Source organism: Struthio camelus, chromosome 20, assembly GCF_040807025.1.
Source record: "Struthio camelus isolate bStrCam1 chromosome 20, bStrCam1.hap1, whole genome shotgun sequence".
NCBI lineage: Eukaryota > Metazoa > Chordata > Aves > Struthioniformes > Struthionidae > Struthio > Struthio camelus.
This window is the reverse complement of record NC_090961.1, coordinates 2909342-2924212: the sequence shown is the minus strand read 5'-3', so window position 1 is coordinate 2924212 and position 14871 is coordinate 2909342. Positions and strand designations below refer to the sequence as shown.

Here is a 14871-nt window from a genome sequence, read left to right as displayed (position 1 = left end):
AGCTCTATTTAAAAAGAAATTATTACAAGAGCTGCTAGAGGGCAGCCACACAGCGTGTTTTCAGTGCATGATTTATGGTTTTGAAAATGAACAGGATGCTTTGTCAGCTTCAGTGCAACAAAAGCCAAGAGCTTCAATTAAAGCAAGCAGAGAGATTCTACTTACTCATTTTAGAATTGAAAGTTGATGAAGGCTTAAGTGCAATTGGAAAGAGCTAATAGTTCTCCCTGCCCAAATATATACTTGACACTGAATTTAAATAAGCTAACTTCCTCCCCTAACAGATTACTAAAGGATCTCGCACATCATAGAAAGCATCAACTTCTGTTGTGTCTCAGTGTCCAAGATGCAAATTGCACTTTCACATAAAACAGCATGGAACAGTTTCTGTACATGCCAGTGATATTAATGTTCCTATGGAAATATGGTTCCAGAATGGACATTTCCATCTCTAACTACTATGACATTATTAATTCCATTTTCTCAATGTAGCAATATATAGGGAATCCTCTGCTTTCTGAAATAGCTGCTTTCAGTGAATCACTTGTTCCCTAATAAATACTCAGCCTACCCAGCTCCCCTACCAGGGAGCCAGTGGAATGCTGAACTCCAGATCATGTGGGCAGAAGGCTCTCACCGGGCTGAAAACCATACGTGACAAACAACTTGCTTCTTTTTTTGGCTACTTCTACAGGAAAAAATAAGTACATAATATCTATGAATAAGAAAAAGCAAGGACTCAGTAGAAAGATATAAAATCAAACTATTATAGTTGTGTGACTACTGTCAGTTAAAATTTTTTCTTCACAACTGCTATTGTCAAGGTTTAAATTTGTAAATAGATAACACAGTGCAATAGAAACATTTTAAAGATTTGCAATACCTTATGTGGGGTGATTTGTACTAGAAAAATAGGTCAAAACAATCAGTAAGAATGATTTCCACAAGAGGGAGTCTTCCAAGAAAAATGATCTGAATATTTTGACCCAGTTACAGTCTGGTTTACAGTTCCTTTACGCATTTGGTATTTTCCTCAAATATTATATTAGCACAGATGCTATAACATTTCCTTAACAACTGTAAAATTATATAACAAATTCTTAAAATAGCATATAAAAATCAATTCACTACTTTTTATTTATGTTTCCTTCTTGGTAGAATTAGTTGAACAATGTTAGCTTTTCTGTTTTTTACAAAAGGGAGTTCATGATAACTGCCTTCATCTGTGATGCCCTAGTAAGGATGACAGATTACAAAGCCTGCAAAGGGAGAGATGGTGTAAGGAGCCGATTTGAATTTTATCTGCTCTTTCAGTGAAAATTCCAAACTGTCCTAGTCCTCTCACTCTGGGAGCAAAAAAACTGCTTGAAGTTAGTGCAAAGAATGTCCCTGGCTTTTCTATATGGTTTACTAATACCATTGCAGAGTTCAAAACTACTTGCATACTATAGAAAGAGAACATTATACCTCTTCCCTGACTCTAACAGGACAAACACTTCTCCTGTGTCGTGGCCGCAGATACAATTTCTTCAGGATTACTCAACAATTCTCCAAATTACTTAAATCTGAAGAGTGAGTTGTAGAGACCTACTTTAATCCTGAACAGGATGAAAAGCAATTTTGGAATATAGTCATTGTTATTTCTTATTTACCAGAAAATTAGAAGCCATTATGTAGCTATGAGCAAGACCAGTCTTTCTTATCTGAAACTCGAACCTCTGTGATTTACTCCCAAAGATATTTTATATAAAATTGTCATCATTTTTCAAATGAGGCAAAATGCAATACAGATTTGCTTTAAAGGCTGTGGTCTTGAATTGTTTTTTGTGCTTTTATCACATATTCCTGTAAAATTTTAAGCATTAAAAAGATTTTAGCAAGACATAGAAGACTGGGTAATAAGCATCTATATTTCTTCTTTCTTTTATTCTTGTGTGTGCTTGAAAGCTTGCAACAGTATTTCAACAACAGTTATTGAGAAAAGGCTGACTTCAGCCTATTCATTCTGAACATCTGGGCAGAACCTAACAACTGTAATTAAAATCCACTAAATTGGTAGCAATACCAAATTGCTAGAGAGGGAACACTGCGTATTGTCCCACCCTTCTCTGTGGATTTCTGTTAGGTCAATACAGATTTCAGTGCTCTTGAAAATACTTTCCTTTGTGTCTCTTTCTGAAGTCTCCATCAAGAAAGAACTGCATCCAAATTCTCTGGTCACATGAATGTTGCTCTTGGATCGTTTTTTTTTTTTTTTACCACAAATCTAGGAAAATTAAAGGCTCCTAGTTCATACAGTTGGTAGAACATTTCAGGATTCTGTTCTTTTCAAATAAATTATATACAATGATCTCTGTAATACCTGCTTCCTTGTTTTAAAATGCATCCTTGTAAAATATTTTAAAATAATGATTGAATTACATTTTAGCATTTGTGAAGAACATGGACTGGAACAGTGCAGAGAGTAAGTCATTTTTTATCCCAATCATTTCCTTTTAACCAAGGATAGCAGTGAGAGGCTTACTTTAGCTACTCCACTTGAACAGAAGCACCTCCAGGTTGAGCAGTTGTGGTCCCCCATAGTCTATTCAATCCTTGCCAAAGTCTGCAGTCAGTGACCTCCGCATGACCGTGCTACCCACAAAATCACCATGAGCAAAATGTAGCTCTTTTAATTCTGTAAAGGTGGCCCTAGTAAATACGGACATCCACATGTTTTAACAACTGGAGGTGCACTGAACAGCTTACTTAGCACACATTTCTGAGACGGGATTAAAAGAGTCACCATAGCGTTCTTCAGGACTCTAGTGTGCCCCTTTAAAATAGCTTAGCCCAAGGACCAATGGATAATGAAAAATGAAGAAAACATACTGTGAGCTTTCAGAGCAGAAGGGTACTGCAGCATCTGCTTATTGCTGTTCCTAAGAGTAACGTTTAATGACCCCTTTGCTTTAAACTGCTTTAAAATGCGCTAAACAACTAATTTCTTTCTGCAAAGCTCTTCTGAATGTCATATTCCTACTGGTACAAACTGTCAGCAGTGTATCATTTCAATCCTGCAGTCAGTTCATTTCCTAGTATTGCTGTACACACTCTCTGAAAATGTAGTATTACTTCTTTTATTTCAAAGTTCTCTATCTTTGATATAATATATTGTATCGGATCTACCTACTATGCTATGATTAATAGTTCCACCAATAAGAGGGTTTATTGTTATATAATTCTAAGGCTCTCTAAGCGCTTTCAAAACAAAACATAATCCTCACAACAGTCCTATGAAGAATAACACTCTTATAATCACCACGGTAAAATAGAGAAACTGAAAAGCAGAGTGACTGCGGGCCTTGCTGAAGGACAGAAATATAACAAAGAGATGGAAATAGGAGCCAGGATTTCTGACTCTTAATTGCCTGTTCAAACCATGAATATGCTCCCACTTTGGTATACCGTTGCTTTAAACAGATACCATCACATCTCGGTCAACTTTTGCTTTCCTTATTCAGTCTGATTTTCATGAAGTAAATAGCAAAGAAACATTAAGAATAATACATCAAACATCTGTAACACTGTTCACACAAGAAGCTTGAAAAACTTCATGAACAAGATCTGTTCATGCCCCTATGAGGCGAGGAATTAACTCAGTTAACTATTTCCTGGTTCTGCAGACCTAGAATTCCTCAGCTGCTTAGACTGCATGTGCATAAATGTAACAGCAAAGCTCCGCTAAACCGGTGAGCATTTTTCTTTCCACTGTCACCCAGAAGTTTTCACACACTCGTCAGCATCTGAAAACGCTAAGAGGTGACAAAAACATAGAAATGCAGAGAACAGCAACGTAGAAAAATACAGAGACTTTGAAATCACAGGGGAAGTAGGTCTTCCACTGTGCAGTTTGCGTAGAAAAATTAGGGAGTGGAATACTGCCATGGCAAAAAAGCTCAGTCACTTAGAATAAAAGGAAATGACAAACAATTAGTCACTAGTTCCTTATTTGCAGCCACAACAGCTGCTGTGAAGTCATAACCCAGGTTCTCCATATTGCTGTTACTAACACAAGTTTGCTTATCCTATAGAAAGCATTGCTTTGCACAGTGCAGTAGAAATCTTGTTTTAACAGAAATGATCCATAAAGCGCAACTACAGAAAACAACCAATGCTGGCATTTGTATGGCAGCATGGAAGGTAGCAGCAAAAGCTAGGAAATAATCTAAGTTAACCAGCATTAAAATTGACCAGATTGTCAGAATTCAAACTATCACTTCACAAACGCAGTCAATAAAAAAGCAGCTGAAGTAAGATATGCTTGTTCAGACGTGGTTTCTCTCTCTCTTTCTTCTTCCTCTCCAACCCCAACCCTAACTTCTTTTTCTGGTTTTGTGCATTTTATGTAGGCAAGTACAAAAAGAAGAAGCAGCATGGGATAGTTCAGGAACTATTTTGAAATATTCTATGAGAATTGATTTTTTAACACTGGACTGGTCTGAAATGACTAATTGGTGTTTCCTTGCGTTCTAATTTTAAGTTGCTAGGTTCTTCTTTCATAACTTACCATTTCAGCTTTGTGGTGCATGTAGAAATGTCTTTGTGGTCAATTTTTTATAGTTCCTTCCTTATCGTTTTTTAGTTCCTTCATCCCTTGGAAAATAGGTAGCCTAACAATCATGTTTTCATATGCACTTATACAATCTCAAAGCGTCAAACTAAAGTTAATAATAGTATAAGAATATCTGGGCCAAAAGTAATTGTGGTGTAAGCAGGTGCAAGTCAGCTAAATTCTCTCTGCTGATGTACTTCCACTGAAGACAGTGAATGGAAGTACAACATAGAAATATACACCTTTGCCCTCCATTTTTATTTTCAACACTAACTTTTAAGCATGGCTTTCAGGTACACATAGCAATGACTTCAGTTGACAGCATCAGTGTTCAGCATGACTCTCTTTATCCTGACTAAAGACAAAGCTGAGCTGCATTGGCTTCATTTGACATATTTTGGAGATCGCATTTAAACTCTGATTTCTGGTTCACTTCTCTTTTAGCTTAATCCTCAACACTGCACTCAAGTCAAAAAACATCATTTCAGCATACAACTGTTTGCAAAATACCAGCATCATCCTTTCAAAGACATGCAAGTTGTGTGGTTTTCTTGGCTGGTATGACAGCATACCTCCAGAACAAATCTTAACAGTGGTGAAAGAATGTATGAGTCAATTGTCTTGCCCAAATCAAGATAAGATCCTTGTAGAGTTTCTTATGAACAGAAAACAGTGACTGAAGCTGAGAATGAATACTTTTAGATATTTGTGCACTGATTTCAAAGCATTTTTTTTGCTGAAGGACAGTTCTGTAGTACTTTGCAGGTGCAGAACTTAAGGCTGGCACATGATAATAGTTTGTCTCACAAAGTTTCTACCCCTCTCTTTCACTGTGATTCCTAAGCCTCTTCCTGATAACAATATGCCATCTTGATTCTACATTTGATACAAATATAATTCCGTATCTCACCTTTTCTGTAGTGAGCGGGGTTTCTTCCTGAAAAACAACTGTCTCAACTGCTTTAGCATGCCAACTCACTTGCTAGTATGTTCAGCACCACAGTTGTGGTTGCATTTCCAGTGGAATATGTTTGTTATGGAAACTGGGGCCTAAAATTTCCATGGGAACATGTCAATTTTAACAACATATTTCTCCCTCCCCATCAAAAAAAGAAAGGAGTGTTTTGAAAAGGTTGAATCATTTTACCCTTTTCATATCTGACTGACAAAGGATGTTGATATAGCTGTGTAACAGGTATGTTAATGCGTTTCATATTATACATTATATGTCTCTATTTTTAATTAAAAATGGAAATAAACATTTATATTTGGAATGAAAACACATTTTGAAATAGCAGAATTTCCCATAGTTATTAGCTCTAAGGAGAAGCCTATCTCTTTATAGCATTAAATACTATCTTTGCTTGAGAAGAATATGATGTAGGACATCAAGTAGGTGTTTCCAGTTATGAAAACAAAATCTGTGTTACTGTGCAACAGTGTTAGTATCTCTTTGTAACATATGTTCCTGATTTAACAAAATGTTTTCTACTGCCCTGGTAACGCACAATTCTACTGGATAGTAGAATCAAAATGGTGGGTGGTTTATAGCCCTTGGAAAATACTCTGGATAATAGTTTTCTTATAAAACAAAAGGATAAAGCAATCTTTTTCTTTAGTTGTGGTGATGACAAAGGAGAAACATTGACTATTGGCTTTCATCAGTAACCATGTCATTGTCACATTTCTTTGCAATTCCAGCAGCAACTGAAGGCATCCTTGATAGAATAGAAACTGTTCTTGTAAATACCAATACCATGGTGGCACTGTCTCAGTACAATGCTTCTATCAGGAATACAAGACATAGTTCTCTGATGACCAGATTTAGAGAGAGAAAGAAAAACAAGAGCCATCTGCGGCCTGTCTGCCTGTCTGTGTCAGATTCATCACAACTCACTTGCAGCGGCTAGAAAAAAATACATAAAAATGCAGTAAGTTAGAAATTTAAATCATTTCTGAGTGGTGTTGAAAATATATTAGTAGCCCTCATATATGTTGCTGGTTCAATGTTTCATGAAAAGCTGGCTAATAGTAAAATGATTTTAAGGATCATGTTCCTTTCTAGAGCTTCAACAAACCCACTAGAGGAATGAATCTGCCATGTATGATATATACCGAAGTATGAGAGTCATTAAGTCAATGCCTTCTCATTGCTGTCTTATAACTCATCTGCTGCTGATGCAGTTCAGAAGTTAAACACCATGTTAAATGTCTTAGGCGCTTAAATGGGTTGTCTAATCAATTATTATAACTTCTGCTACCTGCCTCTTCTCCCAGATAATCACAATTTGTTTATCAGCTTCATATACACACTATGCCCAGGGGCACTCACTCTTGCAGAGAAGCTATTCTGGGGTACGTTGGAGCAAGTAATCCTAAAAGATTTCTCTTCACATGACCCAGAGCCAAGAGACATCTCTGTAGAGACATGTGCATGTATATACATACACACATACATACCATATCTTAGAGAATGGCAGGAGGAAGTGGGTTTCTGTGAATAGAGCACAGGAAGGAAGTGGCAGCTGTCTTCCAAGGCAGTCGCCAGCTCTGGCCCCAACAGTCCTGCTGGTCCTCCCTCCCACTATTGCACACAGAAAGGATCCCATGCTACGTGCATGTAAAAAAGCATCTCAGACCACATGGCACAACTTATTATGACATTATTAAAACATTGAATCATAGAATGATATTTGATTAATGACTGTATGATCTATATGAAGACTGTACTATAAGGTTCTTGTATGTGTGCTCTGGTATAGACATGCCAATATTTGGGTGAAAGTATATAAAAACAAACAGGAAAACTCATCCAACAAATTAAATCTTTAAAACAATATCTGGAATTGATTGAAGAGGTGGGAAGATATGTAACTCATTTAGAAGAGCTTAGAGTAGTATATTGAGAAACAGGAAAACATTTGCCCATTAGTGCAAAGTTGTTTGCACCACAGGCAAAACCCCAGCTAAAACAAAAAAAGAAAGCAATCTGATTTGGATGTATTTCATGAGACATGGATAGAGCCAGGAAAAAAACTAATAATATCCGGAGAAGAGAATGAACCTCAGCTTATCTTCACACACTGAAGTAAAGCTATGAAAGAAACATGGGGTAAAGATGATTTGGGAGAGACTGTGGCAACTGAGGGCTGAAGCGAGGTGAACTGGAGCGGATAGACAAGTTGCTTTATCCTCCTGCAAGTCTCCGCACACCGACAAAGAGGCTTCGACCCCGTGCGTACACACAGCTGAAACGTCGCAGACACAGCTCTGAGTGGATCAGCGGGAGGCTCCCGCAAAGCCCTGGCCTCGCAGTGCTCACTTTGCCTTCACGCGTTTGTTGGTTTATCTCCTGACCTTTTCCTTTCTAGGTGCAGTTTGGGGGTGCGAATCCAGCGCTCCAGCCGCGCTGCCTCGCCGCAGGGCCACGCGGCCGCCGAGCCTCCCACGGCGAGGACGTGAAGGGCGGCTTTGTTCGCCGGGCTCAATGCAGCCTTGTTCCTTTGGCAGCAGAGGGGAGGCACAGTGCAGCTGGCCCGGAGGGAGATAAGAGAGGAGTGGTGCGGGAGCACCAAGCTTTACCCAGATTTGCCGATTATCATTAACTGGCACCCCGGACTGTGCCGCCCTGGCCTCGGGGCGATGCGCCAGCGGCGGCTGCCCGTGACGTGCGGAAGAGGGGAATGCAAGAGCCACTTCTCCTGCTAGTCACGCCGACGGGGGAAGGATCAGTCACGCCAGAGGGCTCTGACTGCGGAGGGAAGGCCCGGAGGAGCCAGCGGGAACGAGCCCGGGACTGAGCAGAGAGGACGTGCCGCGCTGGAGACGGCGGCGAAGTACGTGAGACAAAATGGAGGCCGAGGGCGGTTCGGGGCGCCGGCGGGTGTCACCGGCGGCCCCAGCTCCGCCGGCACGCCCGTGCTTGCTGCGCCACGGCGGCGGGCAGCCGCTAACGGCCGCCGCCGCGGAGCCGTTGGGCCGTTAACGGCCGCCGCCGCGGGGCCGTTAACGGCTGCGCCCCCTGACGACCAGCCGCGGCGGCACTGAGGCGGGGGCGCGGCGCGGCCCGCCCCCGCGGGGCCGGCCGGCTGGACGGGACGGCCCTGCCCGGCCCTGCCCGGCCCGGCCCTGCCCTGCCCTGCCCTGCCCGGCGCCGCTCCCGTCAGCTGCCTCCCGCCTGCCAGCGCCAGCGCCAGGTAGGGCCGAGCGGGGAGCGCCGCGGGGGCGCGGGGCTCGCCCCGCTCTTCTCCTCCCCGTGTCCGCGCCGGCTGCGCGCCGCCCGAGTGGGACGGGGGCGGGGGGAGGCCGCGAAGTCCCGATCGGTGGGTACGGGGGGGCCACGAAATCCCGGTCGGCGGGGGGGAGGGAACCGCGAAATCCCGGTCCGCGTTAGGGGGGGAGCCACGAAATCCCGGTCGGCGGGGGCGCGGGGCGGCCGGGGGGGCGGCGGGCGGCTCCGCGGGAGGGTGCTGGGCGCTTGTCGGTGCGCGCCGACAGCTGCGGGGGACGCTGCTTCAGGCTGGTTGCAAAGCTCTAGATTTTTTTAAAGCCTAGTAATAAGAAGAAAAGCGTCTGGGCAAGTGAAACGGCTTCACGTTTAAGCTTGGGCTCTATGTATTTCATGTGGCATATGCGATTACAGCAGTGACCCTGCCATTTGATCTGGCATTGTGACTTTTGGTAACATAATACCATATATTTTGTGATGCCTTTATGTAATAGTTACTGTCCTTCAAAGAGTTTGACTGTATTTGCTAAATTGTCTCATGAAATCAGAGAGTATGTCGTTAGCATACCCTGAAGAAGAATATCTTGCTGCGCAGGGTAAAAATACCACATGATAATTGGATGTGGAAAACTCAGAGGAGCCTGCGCTCCGCTGCATCCCACTGCTGTTCTTGAGAAGTTAACTGTGAGAAACCTGTGAGGAAGGCAGAAGTGGAGTGCAGAGGAGCGGCTGGCAACAGCTTGTCTTTCTCTGCTTTACAGCTAACTTAGGATGTGTGCTGAACACTGGTAAAAATAGTAGGAGTCATTTATGTGATGGGAACAGTGGTGGTTTTGTTTGTTTTGTTCTTTGCCTGGAGTAAGAATGTTTGAAAGCTCTATATGAATGGAAATTAAAAATGTAGACATTTAAAACATATTTAAAATGTTTCCTAGGAAGAGTGTTTAAAAAAAAAGTTATGGGGATGACTTGTTTCAAGGAGGCCTCATTAGTAAGTAGATCCTCTTTGAATAAAACTGCTCTGAATGTTATTTCCTTTTGGATGTGAAAAATCCAACTTTGCTAACAAGGATGATACTAGCATCATTTTCCCCTAAGTGTCTTATTTTTCTTACTGATCATTAAAATTCTTTCAATTTTCCATTACCAACCTCCTGCATGATGCAAGTTTATCAGCAAAAAGGATTCCTTTGCTGGGGTATGGCATGGCACAGCTTAGGGTGTTTCTACTCTGAAATAGAATGGGGGGGGGGAAACTTCTTTAGCATCTTTCATCCTTTAGGTTTCTCAAGCTATTTTACAAAACAATGAGTTAATCTGCTCTCTTTGTAACATCTTATCTGGGCAAATGAAGTGGTATCCAAGTACTCAGGATCTCGCACAACCTTGGATATTATGTCCGGTTTCTTTAATCTTATCCATGAGAAAGTTAATTCCCTAGTCCCCATTGCAGTGTGAGAGATCTAACTTTAACCCGTACAGCTACCAGAGTGAAGCAGAAGTCAGCCCAGTTTAACGCCTGCTCTACAGGACGGCTGCTGCTGGCATTCCAGCTGCCTTCCTGACCACGCCGCAGTACATGAGCTAGGTATGGTATCATGCTCTGGACTGGGCTCAGCTTTTCATCTCCAAGCGCCTAATGAGAATGCTGCCCTCCGCACTAATGCGCCAATACTGAGTGTCAGCATTAGTTTATCTCTACCATTGATGGGCCCCATCGCAGGGCTGGCTTGTGGGAGTGGTGAGAAGAGAGTCTCTATGGCTTTCACTAGAATTCAGCATGAAGGCTGGGTGTGGAGTTGTAGTTGCATCTCATCGGTCACATAGGTGGATGGTGAATTTCTTAAAAGTGTATATGTATGTAAATTACCAGGAGAGGTTTTCCAGTGGACGTCTGAGTGTTTAGATACCAATTCATTTTAGAGGAAACTAAGTACCAGCATTGTCCGCAGGAGAATGGATGTTTTCTCCAGCCTGTTGAAATTCAAGTGCTTAGGGGAAAATACAGGAAAATTGAATCAGCCATCAATCTTTGCCATTTCTAAATGGTGACAAAGCAAAAGGGCTGCTGTTAGTCTCACCTTTGATTTTACAGTCACAAATCCAACCAGTTATGGAAAGTTCCCCTTTCACCACTGAAGTGTGAGATACGAGATAGCATTCCGCAAACTAGTTTTGTGGTAGTGCTACGAAGCGGAGGGTTGCTGCCAGCTCCAGCTGAAAGAGCGGCGGCTGCTTGACGAGTTCCATTGCAAGGCTGTTTTTGTAGATACTTTATATACTTTTGTGAGCAAGTACTTCAGCCACCTCTTGAGTTAGCACTGTGGCCAGTAGTGTCACTAAGGTGGATGCTGCTTTTGTGAAAGAGATAAGGTAAGAGAGTGGTAATATTCTTCCCACAGAAGCAACAGCTAGTTTTTTTTCAAAGACTGGTGCTGAACCAGTCCTTTTTTCCCCCCAAGTTCAGATATAAAATAACTTTTTTGTAGCCTGTTTGTTTTACAGAGTCCTGGTGGGAACAAATTCATTCTTAAAATAGCACTACGATGTATTCAGTGTTCAGGATTTGTATCTACTTTTTACTGGCTTTTGAAATACAAGCTTTCCAGTTTCATTCCAGAACTCTGAGGTTGGTGTTGCTACTCAGTAGCAGTTCCGTGAAAGAGGGTGTTGGATAGCAACATACAGCTCCACAAACCAACAGATTTCCAGTTTTACTTTGGAATCCTTACATGTAAAGAAACAGTTTTTATCTTTCATATGAGCTGAAGTGAACAAGTTGCAGAATGATTGCAGTAAAGCAGATCACTGCTAAACACTGATATAAAGTAGCTTGGGTGCAATAACTAACTACTGTCTAGGAAGAAGCAGCTGCTCTTGCTTTTTGTTCGCTTTTACAGCACTCTAGGAATTGCCATGTAAATAATCTAGTTCTGAATATGTCTCTGCCTGATTTCTATCAAATGCTTTTCATGAAGAGGGAGAAAAATCTGGTGTGGGCAATTTTTCAGTAACAAGTTGTGTATTATTATTATTTCTGTTGATTAGTGGTTGACAGATGCTCTAAACCAGATATTTGATAGCCTTTCTAAAAATTTAAGCTGCAAACAAAATTGCTTATGTTTTTATTTCATATGCATATGTGTAATCCCCTTTGAATTCTTCTAAACTCAAGTCTCAAAAGATGCTTTCTGCAATACCTTTCAAAGGGCACTGATGTTTTATATTGCCCCCCCCCCAAAAAAAACCAACTCGAGTTATCTTTTTTTTTGTGCAGCTTATCGCTCTATGTACCTCTGTCATGTCATTTTTTTCTGCTTCTCACGGCATTACTTAAAGTCCTGGTCTTCTCAGTTTCTTAATCATTAATTAATAACTTCAGACTAAGAAGACTAAGGGGATTGGAAAGAAATACTCTGTATGATTAATTCTTTTCCCATAAAAGCAATATAATTGCCTGAGTTTTCAGCTACAAGCCATGTGTGAACTACTTTGTCAATATCAGATAGAAACTCCCTAGGTGGGAACAGTGCACAGCTATTGAGTCTACCATGTTCTGTTAGTTTGAAGTATATTTCTGCAGAAGGCTCCACAGAACCATGCTAAAGGAAAAAGCTGGTATAGGTGAATGCAGTGCTCAGGGCAGAGGAGCAGAGAAGCTGTCACACTGACTGGTTCATCTGTACCTTGTCTCTGACAGCAGCTCATAACAGATGTTTAGACAAAGGAGGAGAACAAAATTTGCATGGGTGATTTTTCCTGAGCCTTACGGCTTTTGGCAGTTGGGAACTGTTGTGATTAGGGCTTTCTTGAATTGAAGGTTGCATTCAGATGATCGTGTTTAGTAGCCACCTACTAATGCGTCCTCCCTGAATTTCTCTAATCTTTCTGATCCTACTTGTAGTTTTGTTCTCCGTAACACTATCTGAAAATTAATGTAACGGTGTGCCTGCATAGAAGTACTTCCTTTTTGTTTCCTTTGAAATTGCTACATTAGGTTGCACCTGCCCACATAGAAGCAATGCTTTAATGCAAAGAACATGAAAATAAATGCTTGCTGCTTTTAACCTGCACTGCTGCCTGTGTTGTTAACTATACCCAAGCTGAAGTCCAGAAATGAGTTTTATTCAGAGTCCGCTCTGTCTCACATCCTTCAAAAACTTGTCTCATAGGAGTATCCTGTGGGGATTTACCATGAAGATTACTGTCACAAGAGAAATAGGTCACAGCTGGTTATCCCCACCTCTGTATCCGGAATAGGGGTAATTAGGTTGCTGCTAAGGGAAGACGCAGACTGCATGGTCTTTGTGGGCTTGTTTAGTTGAAAGGTCTCCTATTATCCTAGAGAGACTGTAGAGGCTAGAGAGACAAGTAGAAGGCTGTCTTTAGCACTTTAAAGAAAAAGAGTAGAAAAAGAGTTAAAATGGAGGGATGAGACATAAACATGGTTTATGGCATCCATTTGGACTTCTCCAGTTATTTACTGCTTGTTTATCTGCTCAGGGCTACAAGCCTAGAAAAGATGGGTGAGGATAAGGGTTTTTTTTGTTTGGTTGGTTTTTAGTAAGAATAAAAGTAAACGAACTGGTGATAAAGTGTCTGAACAGACCGCATACACAACAGGCCTGGATTTCAGAGTATGTTTCTACTTTGTCTCTGCTTCCCAGGAGGTCATGGGTACTGGCAAATTTATAATACCTTCACTACATCCTACAGTCTTCAGTCCTCTGATAGCAGAACTACACAGATTGCCAGAGTAGATTTATCAGGCGTCTTATTAGCTGTTTGGCATGCTGCTAGGTCATTCAGGTTTTTGTTTGGTTGGTTGTTTTGTTTGTTTGTTTGTTTGTTTGTTTTTACACATAGCAATATGTTGGTTCATACCCTCCAGACGCAGCTATGCTGCTGGCACTTTGACTGAGCATAGCAGTTAATGTTTCTCTTACAATAGCACAGGTCTCATGTCCATCACTGTACAGACACACTCAAAGTTGTGAATCCTGCCTGAAATGTCCTGCTTGCCAGTTGGTACTTATTCTGCTGATCCAGGTGTATATCAAGGCCACTGGAAGGGAACTGCTTTGATAATATGACACTGTTAAATCCCATCATAGAGGAAATCAGATCAGTCAGTGTTCCTAAAATGTCAATGTTCAGTGTTTCACACCTGCTCGGTGAAGGAAGGTACGATCAGAAAAATCAGGAAAAGGAAGTAGCAGCTTTTAATGGTAACCTGTCTGAACTATCAGCAAGCCTGCCAGATACATATCCTTGATTATCCACTGATTGTGCATTTGCCAGGTTAAACAGAGCTTTGACATTTGTTAAGTAGAGCTCTAACAGCTTCTTCCTGGGGTGTTTTGTAGTGCTTGACACTCAGAAGAGCTTCGGGGAACAACCTGAAAAGGCCAGAAAAGAATAGCCAGGTTGGATCACTGGTGTTCAACAGAGTTTCAGGTTTTGGAGTGGTTGATTTGCTGGGTATTTTACGGAGTTTTGCCCAGTCACACTTCTTTTTCTCTGGAGAATTAGTCTTTCATTTCAATGTGAACTGGGACATAGCTAGTAACTTTATCCTCAGTCAGGATATTCAGACCAGGTTATTAGGTTTTTGATCCAAATTTAGGACATGAAGGTGACTGGCTGGAAGGATTAGATGGTATACACTCTGAAGAAAATTGTTTTCTTTTTTCTTTTACCCATTTCAAAGTATTATTTTCTAATTATAGGCTGTGTTGGGTTTTTTATCTTTCCGTTCTTCTTCTCTTTTGCCTTTCATTCACCTTCCATTGAGAACCTAAAGAGCTGAAGCTGATCTCGGCTGGTCTCAGCACAATCGGCAGAGAGAGAGAGAGAGAACTGTTTGTATGAGGAGCCAGTCAGTCAGTAGGACACCATCCAAAAACAAAGTTTAAACATATGTTATTTACGGAATGTTTCCACACGCAGTAAAAATACAGCTACAATTCAAAACAGCATCTTTAAAACACTGGAGGAAATGAATCATCCCAAAATCTTTCAGATTGGATGGAGTTTGCCGTGCTGAGAG

General features: G+C 41.5%; 1 protein-coding gene across 12 annotated transcripts in view; it reads left to right on the top strand.

The window, feature by feature from the left end:
- The window catches only part of GSN (gelsolin), a 40221-nt gene that overhangs the window by 2506 nt on the left and 22844 nt on the right, over positions 1–14871 (top strand). For 4 of the 12 annotated variants that reach the window (XM_068915286.1, XM_068915287.1, XM_068915285.1 and 1 more), the window contains one exon: positions 7966–8430. Coding sequence is in view for 3 of the 12 variants with exons in the window: in XM_068915280.1 (XP_068771381.1) it covers positions 9781–9813 (33 nt within the window). In the remaining 9 variants the exon portion in view is untranslated. Of the gene's footprint in view, positions 1–7965; positions 8431–8665; positions 8917–9757; positions 9814–10304; positions 10411–14871 lie in introns of those variants that run through there. The other 8 variants (XM_068915289.1, XM_068915290.1, XM_068915291.1 and 5 more) reach the window with 8 other exon arrangements.